This window comes from Hyperolius riggenbachi, chromosome 1 (assembly GCF_040937935.1).
Source record: "Hyperolius riggenbachi isolate aHypRig1 chromosome 1, aHypRig1.pri, whole genome shotgun sequence".
NCBI classification, from domain to species: domain Eukaryota; kingdom Metazoa; phylum Chordata; class Amphibia; order Anura; family Hyperoliidae; genus Hyperolius; species Hyperolius riggenbachi.
The window spans coordinates 442989333-443012777 of NC_090646.1; the positions used below are offsets into that span (position 1 = coordinate 442989333).

The following is a 23445-nucleotide window of genomic DNA, read 5'->3' on the forward strand; positions in this document are numbered from 1 at the left end:
CAGTGATTGCTACGGAGCTGTAACATTTCTTTCATGTATCCAGGGCCCAGATTATGAAATGATTTAAATGTCAGTAGGCTGATCTTGAATAGGACCCTCCATTGTATAGGTAGCCAATGAAAGGAGTGCAGGACTGGTGTTATGTGACAGTGACTTGGTTGGTTGGTTGGTTGGTTAACAGACTGGCAGCAGTATTCTGTGTCAGCTGTAGGCAGTACAAGTCCTTCCTTAGAAGGCCGGTGTAGAGAGCATTACAGTAGTGCAGTCGGGATGTAATGAAGGCATGGACTAAGGGTGGCAGATCTTCTGAGGGGATGAGGTGCTTGATTTTTTGCGATCTTCTTCAGGTGAAAGTAGGATGATTTCACCACAGCAGAGATGTGAGTTCTAAAGTTTAAATCCCCATCAATTAGAACTCCCAGGCTATGCACATGCTCAGAACTGTGTAGATCTGTGCCTCCTATTCCCAGTGGTGAAGAATGGAAGTTAAGTTGTTTTGTTGTCATGCGTTGCCCTCCGATCAGAAGGATTTCAGTTTTATCTGCATTTAGTCTCAGCCAGTTGTCACTCATCCATTGCTGTAGTTTGCCTAAGCAGGAGTTTATAGTTGGAGTTGGGTCTGTCACACCAGGCAAGGAAAGATATAGTTGGGTGTCATCAGCATAGCAGTGGTATGTCAAGTCGTGTTTTTGAATGTTTTCTGAGTGGTAACATGTAAATCGTGGAAAGCAGAGGAGAAAGGATTGAGCCCTGGGGCACCCCATACTTGAATGGTACAGAGGTGCACAGGAAGGACCCCATATTCACTTTTTGGGTTCTGCCACTCAAAAAGGATTGGAAGCACTCAAGAGCTATGCCATCAATGCCGCAGTATTCCTGTAGCCTGCTTTTCAAGATGTCATGGTCAACTGTATCAAAGGCTGCAGAAAGGTCTAGCAGTATCAGGATGGAGCACTCTCCTCTGTCTCTTGCCATGAGCAGGTGGTTGCATATTTGGATGAGGGCAGTTTCAGTGCTGTGATGTTTCCTGAAGCCAGACTGGAATGGGTCATAACTGTTGTTTTGTAAGATTTTGGCTTTTAGCTAGAGGTATACAGCTTTTTCAATTACTTTACCCAGAAAGTTAAGGTTAGGTCTGTAGCGGGTTATTGTATCTGGGTCCAGGGAAGGTTTTTGGAGAAGAGGCCTGATGATTTTTTTTCCTTCAGTAAAGCAGGAAAGATACCTGATTTGTAAGGAGCAGTTTGCAATTTTGAGGAATGCCGGTACAGACAGGCTTGCAACGTGAACTGGGTTGGGCCAGGATCCAGGTCACAGGTAGTTTGATGGAGGTGAAGGAGGATGCTTGATCCGACTTCTTCCTTGAAGTTTGACCAAGGTGTTGTGTTGTCTCTGCTAATGGTTATATTAGGCTCAGATGCTGTAAGTTGGATGGCGGACCGTATAGCGGAGTCTTTTTCTGAGAAGAAATGGGCAAATTGGTCACAGAAGTCCTTTGAAAACTGGATATTACATTTTTGGCATGCCGGGTTGCAGTTTTTTTTTATCACTGTGCGGAACAGTTGGGCTGGTTTGTTAACTGCATTTGCAATCTTATGTGATAGAAAAGATGACTTTTTCTGGGAGTCTCCCTTGCTACTACTGTATTAAACACCTGATGCTGGTTACACATGGAACAATATGGCATACTGATCAATCTCATTTTTTTTTTTTTTATCTGACTTAATTTTGTCAGTAGGAAGCCAAGTTTTAATTTGTTCTGCCGCATATGAGAAATGATCCGACTATCTGTAAAATCAGTGATTTGAAAGTTCCATCAGTGTAGAAATTTCCATCATCTGGAAGATCAAATCTAGAGATGGTCATTGAGATGAGAATAATTCCAGCTTGCATGCGGAATTCATTCAAATTGTATGTAGCTTGGAACTGAGCCAAGCAACTGCCTTTCCTGTCAGTTTTGATTGGCCCTAGCTGCATGGAATTTACACACAAGTATTTGCATCAAATTAACCATTCCTAATTCTATCCTGGAACAATTTGTTTACTTTGCAAACCATTTGCAAGGAAATGGAAAGCAATCACAAGGAAAATAGTTATCGTAAATCATGATGTTGTTAAAGCTTTATTTGTAGAAATGATTGGATTTATGAACAGTAGTCTACAAAAAAAAGGGTATTTATCTGCCATGTCTTTAATTTAATTTAATATGAACGGTAGTAATGTTTGCCATTCTTGCTCTTTCCTGCTAGTCCTCATTGCTTTTGCGATCAGATCGTGAATATTTTCTGTGAGCCTGTAAATTTTCGTGCATGCAGGGTTAAAGAGACTCTGAAGTCTCAAAATTCACGTTTTTATTTTAGAAATCACTTTAACATCATTGCTCTACCTAGAACGCTGCATCTGCGCGGCTGAACTCTAACTAAATCCCCCCTAACTCGCCCCCCGCAAAATTCACAACTCTTTCTTGGTCGTGGATTTTGCTGCAGAGGCAGAGCTTTCAGCTGCAGCTCTGCCTCCATGCGCGTCAATCCATGCGTATCTCCGCCTCTCCCACGCCCCTCTCAGTAAAAGAGGACTGAGAGGGGTGGGCGGAGGCAGCGATCCGCACTGATAGACGCGTGTAGAGGCAGAGCTGCAGCCGAAAGCCCTGCCTCTCACGGAAGCGCTTTCCGCAGTGTGCCCCTGGGAGTTTGGGGGGATTTGGTTAATGTTCAACTGTGGGAATGCGGCGTTTTAGGTAGGGCAATAATGTTAGTGATTTTTTTTTTTTAAATAAAAACATGAATTTTATGAGACTTCAGTCTCTCTTTAATGGCCGTCTTTCTGATCACTGCCTGGTGAGTTATTAGTGTGGAATAAGCAAGGGTGGAAGGCGTTTTCTGCATGCTCGTTCCAAGTCTCAGGGAAGGGAACGCAGGATTAGGACGACAATTGCAGATTTTGCATGTTTGAAAACAGTTTTGCAGCAGTTGCTGAACTTGTCTTAAGATGTTTACCTTCTCTACAGCAACGGCAAGTACAAGGCCAGCAGCAGCAAGTAGCTCAGCAGCAGGCTCAGCAGCAAGCTCAGCAGCAGGCTCAGCAACAAGCTCAGCAACAAGCTCAGCAGCAGGCTCAACAGCAAGCACAGCAGGCAGCTCAACAGCAAGCTCAGCAGCAGGCTCAACAGCAAGCACAGCAGGCAGCTCAGCAGCAGGCGGTCCAGGCTCACATGGCGGCGGCGGCAGCAGCAGCAGGGGGTCCGGTAAGTGAATTCAGTTTTTCTTCTCTATCTGCATGACATTTCTAGCTGCAGTCAAAACCACTTAAAGCAGCAGTGCATGTTTAGTAGAGTAGGTGAATACCTATCATTCCGTCTCCTTGTTGAGTCTTCTCGAAGTACCGAATCAGCTCAACCACACCATGGTTTAATGAAAAGTACACAGATTTCTCCCTCTCTCTCTCACTCTCCCTCTCTCCTCTCTCTCCTCTCTCTCCCCTTCTCTCTCTCTCTCTAAAAATGTAGTTTACAGTAAAGCAATATTTCCTTTCTGGCCAGTCAATTGAAAATCTTTCTGTGAATGCCAATGAACTTGCACTGCTCCTTCATCAGTGGTTTCTGTTGGGTGCAGTAATATGCCTGCTGCTGCTGCGATCATTGTGGGAAATGTAAATCTCTCTAAAATGCTATGGCATTGGGCTAACCAACTAACTGCCATTCCCTACAGTGAACAGGTGGCCTCATGAAGTGGTATAATGGTAGTCTGCATCGAATAGGCCAATTTCCTATGTTTTTTGTTTTTGTTGTTTTTTTTTTTGCAATAATTGTTCTTGCCTGTTTTTAGACAAGTTCACAGAATGTTGGATGTGATTTGCTTTATGCCACACTGCTTTCTTCTTGAGTCTGTCAGCTGGTAGGGCACTGAACCGGTAATGAAGAAAAGCTGACAATATGTGCTTCATTAAGCCTTGTCTCAGCCTCCATCCTTCTACACATTAGGTCATCCTGCTTGCTTGTTATTCATTTCTTCATTGCATCTTTGATGCAGACAGACCTCAAACAATATTATATAGTGCTATAACTAAGCAAGATATTTAAATCTTTAGTCCATGGCTGTTACGGGTACAACCTCAATTGATGTGTTCGTGTGTTTTGGATTTTTTCTTGCTTGGCTTAGGCTAGGTTTACTAAACCTAAAAATGGACCTTTTCTGCAACGGAGACAAGCAGATGAAATTACATGTTGATGGATTCTGTTATCTATAGCAGTATTCCCCCAACCCTGTCCTCAAGGCCCGCCAACCGTGCATGTTTTATGGAAATCCACAGAAGTAGTTAATCAGCTCTGCTGAGACACTAATTACCCCACCTGTGCATGTGTGTGGTTCTCTCAGAAATGTACTGTTGGTGGGCCTTGAGGACAGGGTTGGGGAACTATGATCTATAGAACCCCTTCAGGCATGTCCATCTTCAGTTTGTGTTTTCATTGCAGTAGTGTATCGCAAGGTCCCAGACACCACACAGAAAACGGACATGACATTATAACAAAAAAATGATGCTACGACGATCACAGCATATGGTACATGGGATCCCCTGTGATCGGTAAACATTGCCAGTCTAGCTTGGTGTGGACGTAGCCTGGCTGTTGTTTAGTTGGTTGTCTACATTTATGGTTCACAGAGTAAATTAGTTCTTCCATGTGTGGTATTATTTGGAAATGGATTGTTACAGATTACCATATAGTGGAGGTTTATATTACAGGGTTTGTACTTGCCTAGCTGTCTTACAGTGTGGTAATAACTCATGAATTAGTCTAGGAGGAAAAAAGTTAAATAAAGGCATTTTCTTTGTTTTCCTCTTATCCTCTTGTTGATTATAAATTGATAGTTCTGTTTTTCTATTATTGTTGGGTTAGTTTTACATTTTGATCAAGTACTTTGAGGCAAAGGCTAAGCAGTTTATTCCTAAATGAGGAGGCTTTTGGGTCTTTGCTTTGATCTGCTATGGTCTACAAGCTTTTAGTAAAGGTGATTTGTGCTTGGGATGCTGTAGAATGCTGTCTTCCGTAGTTTGTAGGTTGTTCCTGCCCCCTCTTGGCTTTTTGCATGCACTTTTTCCTTTTCACCACTTGCACTGCATTTCTTGTTTTTACTTTTGTCTGTTGTCCCTCTGTCCTTCAAAGATGATCACCGCCGCTATGAATCGAGGTGGGATGGCTATAAGGTCGCGGTTCCCGCCCAACACTGAATCTGACACGCCTCCAAGCTCCATCCCTATGGGAGGACAGCAGATCCCACAGGTATTGACTGACTTGTGGGTGCTAGTGCTGTGACAGGCCCTCAAGATTTAAATTTGCTCCTGGCTTGGGCAGCCTGGATTTGCTTAGCAGACCATAAAAAACACTTTCACTGTGAGTTATTTTGTTTTTGTTTTCTATAGATAGTGTCTTTCTTCTACTGGTTTGCGACATTTTCTTATATATATATTTTTTATTGAGCTATATAGTTCAGCTGGGTTTTGCTTCTTTCTTAGTACTTAAATTGCTTGATTTTATTATGGATGTTATGATGCACTAAAATAGTTGAGCAGACAGTAGACTCCTAGAAATGACCATACAGTATAGTGCAATTCAAATCTACCCCAGTTTAAACTCCGCACTTACTAATAGAGTTCTGGGCCTTAGAACTGATCATTTAGATTCCATTTCTCTTGCTCATTCGTTTTTATTTTTGTCTGTTGCTTACAGTATTTGTACTCGCAAACCCGAAAATGTTGCTTATTACCATTTATATTTTGTTTTTTTTAGACCTGCTTTTGGTAATGCAGCGGTTGTAGAAAAGAATTACCACCTTCAAAATATGCACTCACACTCTTACTTTTTTTTCCCATCTGTACTTGATGTATTGTATAACAACCAAGTAAAATATATAATAAAAGTTCTGAAGAAAAGTTAAAAAAAACAAACAAACAGAATCACTGAGGTGGATACTACGTGTCAACTTGTTCAGGTGGAACAATTCAACTTCTATATTGCATAACACGTTTTTTGGCTTTCATCTGATTAATTTTGATTAGCTGGACATAAGAGAGTAATTCTTGGAGCATGTCAATGCTTGGTAGTGCAATTGAAAGCAAACTACTAACTTTGTATGTCAAATAATGTCAGGGATAAAGTTGTGAACAGGCAGTAGTCAGGAGATGGATGCAAAAAAAAATGCAAAGGCTTTGTTAAACCCCAGGAGCACTGTAACCTCTATAATCAAGTGGCGGAAAGTGTTTGGTGCTTCTTGAAACCTTCCCAGATTAGCCTTTCCTCCTAACTGGATATAAGGCCTGGGACACACTTGCAGCACACGGTGATCAGCTTTTGTGCTTTTGGAAATTGCGGAAGCTCTGCAAAGCACCGCCAGTGAGTCCCAGGTCTTAGTGTGAAGAAGAACCTGGTTAGGAGGTTTCCAAGAGGTCTATGGCAGCTTAAAAGCATTTAAAAGTGAAACTTAACTTCCTCTCTACTTTTGAAGGGAACCTGAAACGAGAGGTATATGGAGGCTGCCACATTTATGTAATTAGTTGAAGGTTGCAGTTCACCAAAATGCCATGCATTTTGACTGGGCCTGAACAGTTTTGTGAAGAAAAAGGGGACACCATCTGGATATTCAATGTTGGTAGAGAACTATCCCAGCAGACTCCAGCTTGTAATTTAGAGCAAAATGTGGTTTCCATATGGAGTTTATAATGTGGCGGTACCACATCAGTTGGGCGTCGGGTGGTGCTGCTATTAGTAAAATATGGTGTGCCTGATTAATTAATACAGGAGTCTTTTTGATGCCTGCTGATCACGGCGCCCAATTGACATGATCTTCCCTTTAGTACTGACATGGTGGGGGAGAGTTGATCCTACATCCAACCCAGTAATTCTGTTTTTATTATTTTATTCTCTAAATTATTTTTATTATATCTTTCACATGTACAGTACGTACGGTATATGTACAGCTTGAAAAATTGTTTTGGGGTTTGTTTGCCTTTATTTCAAGCTGCAAAGTGACAGATTGTGATTATTATTATTATTATTTTTTTTAAGGAAGTTTCTTTTCTACTACAGTGAACACTTCATGTCCTGCAAGTACTGTTCTCACATTCCATTACAAAACCTTGATGACCACTTCTGACTATTTTGAATGCTTGCTTCTCTATTTGAGATGTAAATTTAGCAGTATGTGTTTGACTGCAATGGCTTTTTAGAAACGTTAGTCTTTTGTCCAATCAAGACAGTGTGCAGTGATGCCCACAAACCATGTATAGTTGTTGAAGTATGCAAGCTCATATGAACTGATGGAAAAGATTAACAATAAAAACGACTGCTCTTTGCCAGCATATGGGTTTATTTATCAAAAGGAAAGTTGTAGCAACATTTTGAATCGGCATACTTTGTAGGTCTATACCTTCCCGTTCATTACTATCCTAATTGTAAAGGTTGTCTTCTCTGGTGAAGATGTACCTAGTAAGAGACTGTTGATTCACTTGCAAGGTATATGTCTTAATGGGCCCAATGTATACTGTACTAACTATAAGGTTTCCTTTGTACAGGAGATTCTGTGAAGATGCCTTAAACTCTCTAACATTTTCTCTGCAGGAACAAATTCAAGAAATTTAAGCATAAGGTCTCCTCATTGTTTTCAGACAACACTTTTAACCCTCCAAGTTCCCTTTTCTTTGTGTACAAAGATTTTCTAGTTTCACAAATGCAACATTTATTTCAGGTAAATCAGGGCACTATATCTTTAATGTCATCCCCGTCCCCTGGACAGCAGGTGCAGACTCCCCAGTCTATGCCACCTCCTCCTCAACCATCTCCACAGCCATCACAGCCAATGTCGCAACCCAACTCCAACGTCAGGTGAGAAGTCCTGCAATGGACTATATGTATTTAATACAAATTCAGTCAGCCAATACCTTAGTTGATGCCTGGTGTTCATGGTTATGGCAGCCAATAACATTGGCCAATTCATGGTTTCTGGCAGCCAATAACCTAGAGGAAGCAAAAATGTAGTCAAATAACCACAAAGTCTCATGAATACTTAAGGTATTTGATTAGTTGTTTTTATGACATATACACTGTTGTAGTGCTAGATATATGATATGCTATGCTGATCCTAATGACTAGATAAAGGAATAGCGCACATTCAGGAAGCATGAATGCCTCGTTCACATCTGAAATCAAAATCACTGATGACCGCTCTTGCGATTTTGAGTGATTTCCCCCCCCCCCCCCCCCTGGTGCTTATCTGTGCGCTACGATTTTGTGTAAAGCGCTTTTGGGGAGCGATTTCTTCTTTAACTTTCTGACGCAAGTCAGGATGTGAAATCCTTGACCCAGAAAATAATAAATACAATGTATTTATTCTTAAAAACGCGAATGCAATCACCACACAAAGCGATTTTGTGAGAATTTTGCGTTTTTCCTATACATTCCATTGTATCGCCCTAAAAATGGTACAGGCAGCGATTTGCTAAACGGATCTGAAAAGAACCACTCAGATGTGAACACTCTCATAGGGAATCTTTGCACAAGCGATTTTCGGGCTATTTTGAAAATCGCCAGTGCTTTAAAAAAAAAAAAAAAAAAAAATGCAAATGCCCTAGGTGTAAATAAGCCCTAAAAGAAGAGAGTAAAAGAGAGCGCACCAATTGTGAAATACATATTTGGGGGGGGGGGGGGGGGTCTGGTACTGCTCAGCACAGGCCACAGTACTACAAAACAGGTAACCTCTGAGACCACTTCCTCTCCCTGGTTACACCCAGTGAACAAATGAAAAACACCTTGGTTTATAGCTGGCACTAGGTGCAAGACTTCAGTGCTATAATGGCTTGACAGGTAGAGCGCGATAGAAATACAACCTTTTGATCAGTGTTAAAGAAACATCAATGAGGGAATGAATACTGTACTCTACTCAACTATATGATTGTTTAAAAGGTATTTTTTCAAAGGGTATAGTTGGACTTTAAAATCATTGCTGTATAATGAAATTTCAGAAAGACTTTGCTGCTATTTGTGCTTGGTGGACTGTAAGAGTAGATGAGATTCGCCATTTGCCAGTGAGACTTGGACTCTGTGTGATCTTTGGGTTGAGCTTCTAGTTTAAACTCCTTTGTATTGCAGCTCTGGTACAGCACCGTCCCCAAGCTTCATGCCAAGCCCATCTCCACAGCCGTCCCAGAGCCCAGCTTCAGCTCGCACCCCCCAGAATTTCAGTGTGCCTTCTCCAGGACCTCTAAATACTCCAGGTAAGCTAAGAACAGCAAGATCACTAATGCCCAGTTCACACTACTTTTAAGCCAAACTGATCTGGTAAAGTGGATCCAGTCTCCGCTTCACCGGATCCGTATGGCTTGGCCCACACTGGCAAATGAATGCATGATCACCAGTCGATTTGGATCCGTTTTCACTCCATTGCCACTCCAGTTTTCTGGGCGGGTGAGGGAGAGAGAGAGGATTTCTTACCCAGGATTCCGTCAATTCCCCTTCAAGTCACGTCACATGTCTACCAGAAAGCGTGGTAGTCAGGTGAAGCGACGTGAAGGGGAAGAGACGGAAGCCTGAGTAAGAAATCCACCCTCCCTCATCCGCCCGCTCAGGAGTCGAGTCTGCAGACCCCCACCCCCAGTGGAGTGTCCCCACATCTTCCCCCCCCCCCCCCCCTTTCTTATCCAGTGGATTTTGGCCCTAGAAAAGTCCGTTTCTTCACTAGTGTGAAGAAAATGTTCCGTTTTCCCGTTGCCCCCGATGCAGGACTTAATCTTCCATTTCCGGTCCACTGGGCTCAGCGGACTGGAAAAATTGGTGCTGCAGAAAAGTTGCATTGTGTTCAGCGGAACTCGCACAACGGATCCGTACGAATGGACGCTTGTGAACGATTCCATAGGTTACCATTGGATCCGTTTGCATCCTTTCCGCTTGTACAGTATCTGTTCCGTTCCGCTTATGGTCCGCTTTTTAATGCTAGTGTGACGGGGCTTAATTCCTCATCTGCAATATGTTATTCTGTGCACCCCAAATGCAATGTCATCATGCCTTTTATGCTAGACAATGTTATACTGAGCAACCATCCTCATCTGCAACATTGTGCTATAAAAGCTATCCAGTATTTTCTAGAAAAGTTCAGTAATGCCTTTTTACAGATCCAGAAATAGCAGTTAACTGTTTTGTTTTAGGCCCCATTTCCATTGCATTAGCTTGCATCTGAATCCCTTCAGCTATGCCATACAAGCTATGGGTATTTGGAACGCAGTGTGCAAAAAAATGCAGGCAGCACTATGGTTGTTTTTTCCCCATACTTGAATTCAGAAGCAGCCTATGTATTAAAATAGGCTTGGATTCCCCTTCCGAATTTGCATGTTTGGAAATGCTGTGAATCGTCCCTGTTGGATATTGTTTACGTTGTCACGCTTCCTGCTGTCTACAAGTGCGACCGCAGGAAAAAAAAGTGCTACAAAGACTTGTGGTTCCAGCCCTCTCTTACTTTTACATTTTTTTTCAGCTTTGCAGTTGTTGTTAGCCATGAAATCCATGTACCCTGTATTTCATGGCGTGTGTTGCATCACACTAATCTGTCCTCTGCGCTGCTGTATTTTGTCTTCTTGTCTCTACTGTGTGATGCCTGGAGAACAGCACCTCAGGTTTGTGAAATCTGGCCACAAGCCAGTGCCAAGTCTTGGCCGGACTGTTCACTGGGCCCTGGAAACGTCCACTTTTCAAATAACGAGACGGCACACCACAGGCTGCTAATCAATTGTTGTGTATTTGAAGCCAGTGGTGTGCTGTCTCCTTATTTGAAAAGTGTATTCTGTCTTCTTACCCTGTAAGCTGCCGTAAGGAAAGCTATCGATTTTGTTTTTGTTCCATTCTCAGTTTCTCAAAGAAATCACTCCGGCTCCTGACAGCTACTGTCTTCCCCCTCCTTTCCATCCCCTTCCTACATTAGAAATACTATCTGGGCAACATTGCTCAATCAAACTCTGCTTCACATCAGTAGGGAAAACATGAGTAATATGCATGCCATATGTTCATTGCCTGCATAGCGTGTTTGTTTATATCTAATTAAAGCCACCCTGTAAAGCGATATTATACTCAAACAGAATTCCATTCTTGTATATTTTACGATACATATACAGTGGTTTGCAAAAGTATTCGGCCCCCTTGAAGTTTTCCACATTTTGTCATATTACTGCCACAAAAATGAATCAATTTTTGGGGAATTCCATGTGAAAGACCAATACAAAGTGGTGTACACGTGAGAAGTGGAATGAAAATCATACATGATTCCATTCCAAACATAAAAAAACCCCAAAAAACTGCAAAGTGGGGTGTGTGTAATTATTCAGCCCCCTGAGTCAATAATTTGTAGAACCACCTCATGCTGCAATTACAAAAGCCAGTCTTTTAGGGTATGTCTCTACCAGCTTTACACATCTAGAGATTGAAGTCCTTGCCCATTCTTCCTTGCAAAACAGCTCCAGCTCAGTCAGATTAGATGGACAGCTTTGGTGAACAGCAGTTTTCAGATCTTGCCATAGATTCTCGATTTTTACTTTGACTGAGCCATTCTAACACATTGATATGTTTTGTTTTAAACCATTCCATTGTTGCCCTGGCTTTATGTTTAGGGTCGTTGTCCTGCTGGAAGGTGAACCTCCGCCCCAGTCTCAAGTCTTTTGCAGACTCCAAGAGGTTTTCTTCCAAGATTGCCCTGTATTTGGCTCCATCCATCTTCCCATCAACTCTGACCAGCTTCCCTGTCCCTGCTGAAGAGAAGCACCCCCAGAGCATGATGCTGCCACCACCATATTTGACAGTGGGGATGGTGTGTTCTGAGTGATGTGCAGTGTTTTTTCCGCCACACATAGCATTCTGGCCAAAAAGTTCCATTTTGGTCTCATCTGACCAGAGCACCTTCTTCCACATGTTTTCTGTGTACCCCACATGTCTTGTGGCAAACTGCAAACGGGACTTCTTATGCTTTTCTGTTAACAATGGCTTTCTTCTTGCCAATCTTCCATAAAGGCCAACTTTGTGCAGTGCACGACTAATAGTTGTCCTGTGGACAGATTCCCCCACCTGAACTGTAGATCTCTGCAGCTCGTCCAGAGTCACCATGGGCCTCTTGACTGCATTTCTGATCAGCGTTCTCCTTGTTCGGCCTTTGCGTTTAGGTGGACGGACTTGTCTTGGTAGGTTTACAGTTGTGCCATACTCCTTCCATTTCTGAATGATTGCTTGAACAGTGCTCCGTGAGATGTTCAAGGTTTGGAAATCTTTTTGTAGCCTAAGCCTGCTTTTAAATTTCTCAATAACTTTATCCCTGACCTGTCTGGTGTGTTCTTTGGACTTCATGGTGTTGTTGTTCCCAATATTCTCTTAGACAAACTCTGAGGCCGTCACAGAGCAGCTGTATTTGTACTGACATTAGATTACACACAGGTGCATTCTATTTAGTCATTAGCACTCATCAGGCAATGTCTATGGGCAACTGAATGCACTCAGACCAAAGGGGGCTGAATAATTACGCACACCCCACTTTGCAGTTATTGATTTGTAAAAAATGTTTGGAATCATGTATGCTTTTCGTTCCACTTCTCACGTGTACACCACTTTGAATTGGTCTTTCACGTGGAATTCCAATAAAATTGATTGATTGATTGTGGCAGTAGTGTGACAACATGTGGAAAACTTCAAGGGGGCCCGAATACTTTTGCAAGCCACTGTATTTTATATTTAAACATGGTTTTTATGGTTTTATTGTCTCTGCTCAATGACACATTCATTAACGTATACCAGAACATAAATCTTTGAATTATTAACCCTTTATCTCTTTCCTGATCTCAGAAGGCATTCGCTGACAAAGTATTTTATGACTGTAGTTACTTATCAGTGAGGGTTAAGGTGGCCATACACTGGCCCGATTTGCGGCAGTTTCGACAGCAGATTCGATCACTGGGATCGAATCTGCTGCCAATCGTTCGCGCAACACGCACCCGCCGATCCGATTTCCTCCCGAAATCGGATCGGTCCGTCGATCGCGCCGTGCGGGAAATTACCCTCGATCGCCCGCGGGTAGGGAGCGCGTCGCTAGCGGCGGCCGATCCGATCAGGTATACATTACCTGAGGCTGGCTCCCGGGCATCCCGTCCGTCACTGCTCCTGTCATGGCGCCTCCGGCATCCTCGCATAACTTCCGCTGTCATGCCAGTGACAGCGGAAGTACAACTAGAGGGCGCTCTATTTGAACTTCCGCTGTCACTGGTGTGATAGCTTAAGTTCTATGCGGATGCCGGAGCCGGAGGTGCCACATGACGGGGACATCACGCCCGGGAGCCAGCCTCAGGTAATGTATACCGGCGGGGGGAGCGGCGGTAGCACCACCACAACAGATTGTGATCGGTTTCAGGCTGAAATCGATTCACAATCTGTTTGCAGGAAAGGCAGCCATACGATCCCTCTCTGATCAGATTCGATCAGATAGGGATCTGTCAGCTGGTCGATCTGATGGCACATCGACCAGTGTATGGCTGCCTTTATGCTACAGTTGAAATCTTTTGCCGGGGGCTGAATACTTTTGCAAACCTCTGTAGATAATACTTTTTTTTTTTTCTCTGGGAATTAAGCTATAAGATGTTTATTTACTGTGTCACTGTTTACCATTAAGGCAATCCAAATTCTATGATGAGTCCTGCAAGCAACAACCAGTCAGAAGAACAGCAATACCTGGAGAAGCTGAAACAACTTTCCAAATACATAGAACCTTTACGACGCATGATCAACAAGATTGATAAGAATGAAGGTGAATTGTTCTCTTCTACTACCTCCATAGTGGACGTGTATATGCACACAGCCACACACAGCTCAGTCTTCAAGGCTAGGAATTCAACTGGGTAAAGCAAACATGTCAGGGATTGCCAATATTAAAGAGGAACTTTACTGGGCATAATTAATAATTATTTTTTGCAATATGTATCAATTATTTAGTCAGTGTTTGCCCATAGTAAAATCTTACCTCACCCTGACCCCCCCCCCCCCCCCCTTCCCCAGTAAAGAGCAGAACATCACCCAATTTCCCAGAGTGCTCTGGGGCAGAGGGCTACTTGACATCATAGTCCAGGCTACACATCGCTGGGGGCTGGGGTTACCAATATACTGCATTATATAAATATCAAAAACATTTCTGAAATTGGCATAATTATGGTAAAAATAGTTATCCTAAATAATTGTCTACATTCTACAATATGTCACTATGGTTCCTCTTTTTCAAGCTGTTCCAGCTCTGTGGATGCCAGTAAATCGAATGCAAATAAATGCAGATCTAGCACACCAAACTAAAAACCACTCGCCAAAAAAGTGTTAACCACAGGAAGAGAAACCCACTCACTAACCAATATCCCACTGCATATCATACTTCTGCAAGTTTCATATGTACGTTATTATTCAGCAGATATCCGCCACATAAAAATGAAACATTTATAACTTCACCATCATATTTGTAACATTTATTTTCAGATCGCAAGAAAGATCTAAGTAAAATGAAAAGCCTCTTGGACATCCTAACAGATCCTTCAAAGAGGTGTGTATTTGCATCCTGTACCATTCCTTTTTCCTGATGTTTTCTTTACAGTAACTCACTTTGTGCTGTTCCCATATTTAGGTGCCCACTGAAGACTCTGCAAAAATGTGAAATTGCCCTGGAGAAGCTGAAGAATGACATGGCTGTGGTAAGATGTCATGTAAATCATCCAGCAATATGTGCTCCTTTATGCTGTTTACGGAATAGGAGGAGGCGTCCCAATGTAGTATGCAGTGGATGCTCCCAGTCTGTGCGTGCAGCTGCATAAGACACCGTTGTACACCTGAGGAAGCAGGCAGGTCCCACGAAACGTGTTGTCTTTTCCTGTGTCAATAATTTATCATCAAACCTCCCACCAGAGGTAAGATTGTTTCATTACCCATATAATGGACCATTCACACTGAAGTGAAAAACGCTGCGTTTAACAATGTGCAGTTAAACGCAAAAATGGACGGTAAATGCACCCTATGTTATCAATAGGATGCATTTATATTGTCAAATGAAACACAGATGCACCCGCTGGACTGCAAATGCAAAATGCCAACCTGCTGCATTTTTCCGCAGCTGCACCACAAAACTTCATCTGTGAACACAAATCTTGGGTAAAAAGTGCTTGCAAGTAAATAAGCAATGTATAGCAGTTGTGGTGTCCCTTTCAGTGTGGTTACTAACTTTTAGCAAGTCTCACTATAGGCTATGTTTTAGGACTGCAGACTCTTCCAATAACAGTAGGAAGTTTTCAGTTATTTAACGCAAGGATTTATGCCACTTTTACACTACAAGCAATTTCCTATTTTGCTAGCATCTAGTAGAAATCGGAATTGCGTTTTGCAGTGTAAAAGAAGCCTAAGGACGATTTATTGTCTAGTAGCTTCAGACTCACTGCCATGTAATTTCATTTCTTTTGGCATGAACATGGATGATGCACTAAGGTTCACCTAGAATGGGGATTACTGCCTGGATTAATTAATACAGTAGTCCCTAGCAACCCTCCCCATGTCACAGGTGGATCATCAACTCCTCAAGTGCAGCCGTTTTATGTTGCACCATCTCCCGCGTGCAGTCTTCAGCTGGCCATACACATATTTTTTGCCACTTATATTCCTCTGTGATTGGAAGAAATTCAGAGAGGAATCGATTCCTACAACACAGCTTATCAATGTTCAATAGATTCCAGCAGGGAATCTATTGCAAATTGATCAAACTGCAGCATTGTGCTGTTTGATGCAATTCTGTGTGCTGTCAATATACTCTCGTTCCTGTCCTGATTGATTTTATTTCCTGTCTAAACGATTTTGACTAAAAATTGATCCCAAGTATCAATCAAAATTCAAAACTGTTGGGAATCTTTTTGAAAAATCGTCTGTATGGGCACCTTTCCTCTTCACGAAAGAGTCATCCTGGGTGCAGCCATTTCTGGCCAGTGACCTTCTAATAAAGCATTTGATCCATAGTATATTGTGTACAGTTCCAAAGCAATGACAAGCCATGATTAATTATTTAGGATTGTTTTTTTCTTTTCCTCACAGCCCACACCTCCTCCACCAACTGTCCCATCCACAAAGCAGCAGTACCTCTATCAACCTCTGTTGGATGCAGTCTTGGCGAATATAAGGTCACCTGTTTTTAACCACTCCCTATACCGGACATTTGTACCAGCTATGACTGCTATTCATGGGCAGCCTATCACGTAAGCTAATTTTAATTGCTCCGAGATCTCTGTGTTGTCCTAAATCCTTGATCCAGCTCAGGGCTGGATTTACAACTTAGAGGCCTGTAGGCACAGGCGTTCTGGTGCCCTAAACTCCACCTCTGAACACAGGCCACACCCCCAAGTAAAAACATTCTGAATGCTAATTCCTGCCTTATGTCACTAGCTGTCCTAGTGCTGGGCATACACGTTGAGATAATGCGCCAGAATCGAGCCAGTGGCTCGATGCCGGGGCGTCACCGCTCGTCCGCGCAGATCGATTCCCGCTCGTCCATGTGGGCGCTTCCTTATCAGCGCTTTGTTTTCTGCATTGTCCGCCCGTTGGGATCGAGTGCGGTATCGATATGCCGCAGTGATTGGACACGTCGGATATTATCAATCGAGCCATCAGTAGCTCGATTGATAAGAACTATCGCGCCGTGTATGCCCAGCATTAGAATCTTACACTCTAATCACTGTTTCATATCATCCTTAGTGACATGAGACAAGGATTCGGTTGTAAGTGCCTGCGGTCAGTGATGCGAGGCAGGGATTAGACTGTGAGTTCCTGAGGTCTGTGTTCTGAGGAGGGGCCGCCTCTCTCACACAAGGCTCCTGTAGGCACATGCCTACAGGGCCTTATGGACAATCCAGCCCTGATCCAGCTATATCAAGTGTCCAAATAAGAGACCGTTGTCTGGTTTTAGTGACTGCCTTGTTATGTTTGCATTTTCCAAACATCATCTGCTTTTTTTTTTTTTTTTTCTGTGCCATTTATAATAAATGCTTGCAAGAGATTACTTTGAGGAAACCTAGCTGGAGAGTGTACATTTTTGGGTTAAATGCATTTATATTGCATTTATTATTATTATTTTTTTTTTTAGACAATGTTAACACAATATGACTGATTATCAGGAGTATTACAGTAAACCCAAAGCCAAGGTTTAAAAAAAAATAAAAAATCAGCCTTTATTGAAAACAAAAAGGCATGTAAAAACATAACAGTAACATATGAATTATAAACACAACAGCAGCAAGTAGTAAAGAGGTGGTTGGCAAATTAATCACGACCGCAGCACAGCGCGACCAATCAAAAAAAATCTCATAAAAGAATTTAATAGCGTAGAGACACCACACTAACTTTAGACATCAATATTGACCTACGTAGAGGCAAGGCTCTGAATTACACAGGGCTTTCCCGGTCTCTTCTCTGTCCCATTGTTTCAGCTCTGTTTCCTGGTGAAGTCCTTCCACCTACATGGTCGGTCGAATACTTCTTCATCCTTCCTTGGGCAGCCTTCGGAAGTGTTTGTGTTCCCAAGTACTTCCAAAGAGGAGCGCTTATGTATTGAACCAGGCTTGCACAGGTGTGACAACTTTGGAAGCACTCAGGCTGCAAGTACTTCTGAAGGCTGCCCAAGGAGGGTCAAAGATGTGTTTGGTCGCTGAATTTCACCAGTTGGGCGGGATGGATCGCAATGCAGTGCCTTACCTCTCCGGCCTTACCTCTCCATAGGTAAGTATCTATTTTTTTTCAGGATTACTTTAAATCACGCAGCAGGTCAGTGTTTCAGTGTGCTGTAAAACAGTATTTTGCGGTAAACCTCTGTCTTGCATAAAGGAATAATTTGCTTGACTTGGTGTATTGTCCTTGAATAATGCACTATGAGTGTTTGCGTTTTAGAGGAATGCAAGTGGTGGCCTGCGGTACCCTATTAAGTAGTATGAGGTGTACAAGAAAAGTGTGCTGGGTTTGAAAATGTCTTTGTGGGGTATTGCAGGTTGGCCACTACAGTAGCCAGCACCATTTTGTACAGAAATACTTGATGCAAGCTTTGATTTGTTTTACTTAGAGCTCAGACGGTTGCTCCACGAAAGCGAAAGTTTGAAGATGATGAGAAACAGACCATTCCCAATGTCCTTCAAGGAGAAGTTGCAAAACTGCACTCCAGATTCCTGATAAACCTGGACCCCTCTCATTGTAGCAATAATGGAACTGTACATCTTATCTGCAAATTAGGTGAGTAGAGGTCTTGGAGACCATGGAATATATATATATATTTCTATGGAGCATCACAGAGAAAACTCACACAATGTGACTTTGACTGTTTTATCAAGTGTCACTGGAAACATGCAGGTTTTCTGTGCACTAACAGGGATAATTCACTTATCCAAGTTGTATTCTAGACCTTGTTACTGGATTTGGAACTGGGTAGTTTGGTAGGCTATGTAAATATATCTACATATTGTAATAAAAATACTGTATATACTCGCGCATTTTTCAGTGCAAAAAATGTGCTGAAAAGTTACCCCCTCAGCTTCTATGCGAGTCGGTAGTGCAGAGCAGATGGTGGAGCAGGTTTGGTTACTGGCTCCCTGCTGTGTCTGTGCCCCCCATCCCCTGCAACATGGTGTGCAGAGTGCGCTGCTCAGGACTATCTGTGTCCCCTGGCTTGTGGAGCAGAGCGTACAAGGAATGTGTCAGCGGTGCAATGATCTGGGATTGATTCTTTTGTGGCAATCACTGTGTCTCATATCTATGATGCCATCTAGTGGGGCCTTGAGACACAGCTGTATCATCCTTGGGGCACATCTGGCTATGGAGGCTGACTTTTACTGGGGGCACATCTGCCTACTGTGGAGGGGGCTTATATGTGAGTCAATCACTTTTTCCTGGTTTCTGAGGGAAAAGTGGGTACTTCGGCTTATAAGCATGTCGCTTATATGCGAGTATATATGGTAAGCACTTTACAAATGTTCTCCCATTAGCTCATCACATGTTGGGAGTCACTGTGCCTAAGGTTATGGTTACACTTGCTAAATATCGCTGGCATTTTGCCCAATGCGAAAACTGATGGGAAAACGCACATGATGCTTCCCAATGCATAATCCTAGTGCACTGAAAGTAATGTGTGGTTTTCCGCAGCAGTTTTTTTTTTTTTTTTTTTGCAAAATGTATGCAATTCCCCATTTCATACAGTCTGCCAAGAAAGTAGACTTGGTTGCGGGGAAATGCTGCTGGTTTTCCACGGCCTCAAGTGTGACTCTAACCTTAGGGCTGACCTGCACCAAAAACCGTGAATGATTGCAGATGGCAGTGCCTCACCACATTCTTCTCCTGTTTGTGCATTCTGCAATCGTATAAGTTTGTAGTGAATCCTTACATCAGGGAACAGAAAACTACTTGGTAGCTCACCATTCTAAGATTTTATTTTCACATGACATTCTTTATCTGCTGTGAGCTGTAAGTGATAGAACTGTCTGTTTTGCACCCAGATGATAAAAATCTTCCTAGCGTGCCTCCTCTGCAGCTAAGCGTTCCAGCTGATTACCCTGAACAGAGTCCATTGTGGATGAACAATCCCCGGCAATATGGTATGTACTTGTGCAGTGTTCTCCCCAGGCTCTTTTAGCCGGGTGCTCCACCCGGCTAGTTTTGATGACCACCCGGCTGTCATCGGCTCACCTCCTCCTATGTGGTAAGCAGAGTCGGTCACAGAACCACTGGCCCTGCATTCTCTCATCTCGCCCCACCCGGCTACTTTTTCATGCCACCCGGCTGGAAAAAAGTTCTGGGGACAACACTGTTGTGTGTATCTGACTTAAAAAACTGATGTTCATAATTTAAGGTTTCCATTAATATTTCAATCTTGATTTTACAATCTTATGTAAAATGAGGGATTACCTTATGTATCTGTTCAAAGTATATTCATTTCATTTACTCTTCTAATAAAATACATATATTGTGTAAGATTGTACAGTCAAGATTGTATTGTTGATGGGGCACCTTAAAAATTATGAAAATTATGTATTTAGACAAATTTATTTATTTTTTTATAAAGGAACAAAAAAAATTTAAATAAATAAAGTCCTTCTTAAAAGATTCTAAAGCAGGGCACCACCCTCTCATCTTCCTCTCTCCATAGAACTGAACATGCTGCATGTCTAGAGCCAGTCAGCATGTCTTTACAGCTGCCATCAGAAACATCTGTAACGATTGTCTTGGGCAACAAGGCTTAACAAAGTGCACTATATCAGCGGATGTCTTTGTGAATGAGCGCACACTGTATGCAGGGGAAGGAAGCTTTATTAACAGTGTTAGATTTTTTGCAGATTTTATTTCCATTTATGTTGATAGCAGGTACCACTTAAAGTCAATGGGAACTGCATTTTAAAAAAATGAAGCAGATACTTGCCTAAGGAAATACTTGCCTCCTCTCCCGGTGCTCTCGTTCCTGCACTAGCTCTCCTGTTTGAATCCCCCGCTGCGGGGTCTTTGGGAGCTGAGTCCTCCAGAAGACAGACAGCTCTGTACTGCGCCTGTGTGCTTGCACAGGCGCAGTACAGAGCCACCCATCTTCGGGAGCAGTCTAGCTCCCTGAAGACTTCTAAAGCCTCCTTCAGCCGGGGAAAGCAGTATTTGACTAATTTAGTCAAATACTGCTACCGGGGGGGCTAGCGCAGGAACGAGAGCACCAAGGGAGGAGCCGGAAGGCTCTATAGGACGCAGAGCCATCACACCTAAAATCGCGAAACACTAGCGATTACCACTAGCGTTTTGCGGGAGTGATTTTGTCACGTTTAACGCGGAAAAAATCACTGGACACAGTAGCGCTTTGGGAGCGATCGCAATTAGCAGTTCTATACATGTTAATCGCGATCACTCAAGAATCGCCGCCAAAACTCTGCAGGTAATGCGTTTGCGATTATCGCAAAACGCCCGCGATCGTAAGAACACTGCCATAGGATTACATGTGCTAAATCACATGTGTGATTTGAAAAATTAAAAACCACTAGTGGTTTGCGGTGAGGCTCAAATGTGAACGATCAGACTCCCCCCCCCCCCCCCCCCCCCCCCTTTTTTCCCCACTAAGGGGATGTCCTGCTGGGGGGGGTCTGATCGCCGCCGGCTGCTTGCGCTTGGGGGGGGGGGGCTCTTCAAAGCCCCCCTCCGCAGCGCTTCCTGGCCTCCTTCCCTCCCTCTCCCTCCCCCTGTGAGCGGCGCAGGACGGATTTCCGTCCTGCGCCTGATGGGATAGGCTTTAGCCTATCAGATGCCGGTGATCCCCGGCCAATCAGAGGCCGGGGATCACCGATCTCCTCTACGGCGCTGCTGCGCAGCAGCGCCGTATACATGTAAACACCGGGGAAGGTCTTCCCCGTGTGTTTACATTTACCCTGCGAGCCGCCGATCGGCTCGCAGGGTGTTCACGGAGACACCCTCCGTGAACTGACATGGAACGGCCGCTCGGAATAAACTTCAGGATTCAGGGGCGTATATATACGCACCGAGAATCCGGAAGTGGTTAATGTAGATCCAATTGACTTTAAAGGATAGCAGATGTGAAATTAGTAACAGAAACGTTCTCCTCTGCCCCGCGCATTATGCCTAAAAGCCCCACGGGATCCCTCTTTCGGGTCGCCAAAGTCTGGCTTTACTGCCCAGACGCTGGCCGGGCCGCACGCACCAGTGGCCAGGAACGCTATGCGTATGACGTCACTACGTCGTGCGAATAGGGGGCTTTTAGGCATAATGCGGGGGCAGAGAGGAGAATGGGAAGCGACTAGAATCAGGACAGATAAGTGTATGCCTGCTCCCCCCGTTTCTGTTACTAATTCATCTGATATCCTTTAAATAAATGTGTGAAACGTCTGCCAAATCACTCATTGAAAAAGATTAGATTTTGTCTCCAGCTATAAACTGGCATAGAGGTTATCCCATCTCACAGCCTGGACTGTAGGGACTGCAGTCTTCTAAGGTCTCTCCACCCCAGCATATGAGATGGAATTACTACTGTGACAGTTTATACATAGCCGCTTTTGGAGAGACATTAACCACTTGAGGACCTAGGGCTTTCTACCCCTTAAGGACCGGCCACTTTTTTTCCATTCAGACCACTGCAGCTTTCACGGTTTATTGCTCGCTCATACAACCTACCACCTAAATGAATTTTGGCTCCTTTTCTTGTCACTAATAAAGCTTTCTTTTGGTGCTATTTAATTGCTCCTGCGATTTTTACTTTTTATTATATTCAGCAAAAAAGACATGAATTTTGGCAAAAAAATGATTTTTTTAACTTTCTGTGCTGACAGTTTTCAAATAAAGTAAAATTTCTGTATACATGCAGCGCGAAAAATGTGGACAAACATGTTTTTGATTAAAAAAAACCCATTCAGCGTATATTTATTGGTTTGGGTAAAAGTTATAGCGTTTACAAACTATGGTGCAAAAAGTGAATTTTCCCATTTTCAAGCATCTCTGACTTTTCTGACCCCCTGTCATGTTTCATGAGGGGCTAGAATTCCAGGATAGTATAAATACCCCCCAAATTACCCCATTTTGGAAAGAAGACATCCCAAAGTATTCACTGAGAGGCATAGTGAGTTCATAGAAGATATTAATTTTTGTCACAAGTAAGCGGAAAATGACACTTTGTGACACGAAAAAAAAAAAAAAAAAGTTTCCATTTCTTCTAACTTGCACCAAAAAAAAATGAAATCTGCCACGGACTCACCATGCCCCTCTCTGAATACCTTGAAGGGTCTACTTTCCAAAATGGGGTCATTTGTGGGGTGTGTTTACTGTCCTGACATTTTGGGGGGTGCTAAATTGTAAGCACCCCTGTAAAGCCTAAAGGTGCTCATTGGACTTTGGACCCCTTAGCGCAGTTAGGCTGCAAAAAAGTGCCACATATGTGGTATTGCCGTACTCAGGAGAAGTAGTATAATGTGTTTTGGGGTGTATTTTTACACATACCCATGCTGGGTGGGAGAAATATCTCTGTAAATGACAATTTGTTAATTTTTTTTACACACAATTGTCCATTTACAGAGTTATTTCTCCCACCCAGCATGGGTATGTGTAAAAATACACCCCAAAACACATTGTACTACTTCTCCTGAGTACGGCGATACCACATGTGTGGCACTTTTTTGCACCCTAACTGCGCTAAAGGGCCCAAAGTCCAATGAGTACCTTTAGGATTTCACAGGTCATTTTGCGGAATTTGATTTCCAGACTACTCCTCACGGTTTAGGGCCCCTAAAATGCCAGGGCAGTATAGGAACCCCACAAATGACCCCATTTTAGAAAGAAGACACCCCAATGTATTCCGTTAGTAGCATAGCGAGTTCATAGAAGATTTTATTTTTTGTCAAAAG

At 43.1% G+C, this 23445-nt stretch overlaps 1 protein-coding gene across 3 annotated transcripts in view; it reads left to right on the top strand.

The window, feature by feature from the left end:
- MED15 (mediator complex subunit 15) overlaps nt 1-23445 on the top strand; it is a 76061-nt gene that overhangs the window by 44975 nt on the left and 7641 nt on the right. For 2 of the 3 annotated variants that reach the window (XM_068238265.1, XM_068238260.1), the window contains exons 8-17: nt 3008-3244; nt 5162-5278; nt 7740-7876; nt 9140-9264; nt 13683-13817; nt 14531-14594; nt 14676-14742; nt 16124-16284; nt 18138-18304; nt 19561-19659. In XM_068238265.1, the coding sequence (XP_068094366.1) occupies nt 3008-3244; nt 5162-5278; nt 7740-7876; nt 9140-9264; nt 13683-13817; nt 14531-14594; nt 14676-14742; nt 16124-16284; nt 18138-18304; nt 19561-19659 (1309 nt within the window). The remainder of the gene's footprint in view (nt 1-3007; nt 3245-5161; nt 5279-7739; nt 7877-9139; nt 9265-13682; nt 13818-14530; nt 14595-14675; nt 14743-16123; nt 16285-18137; nt 18305-19560; nt 19660-23445) is intronic. The other variant, XM_068238268.1, reaches the window with a different exon arrangement.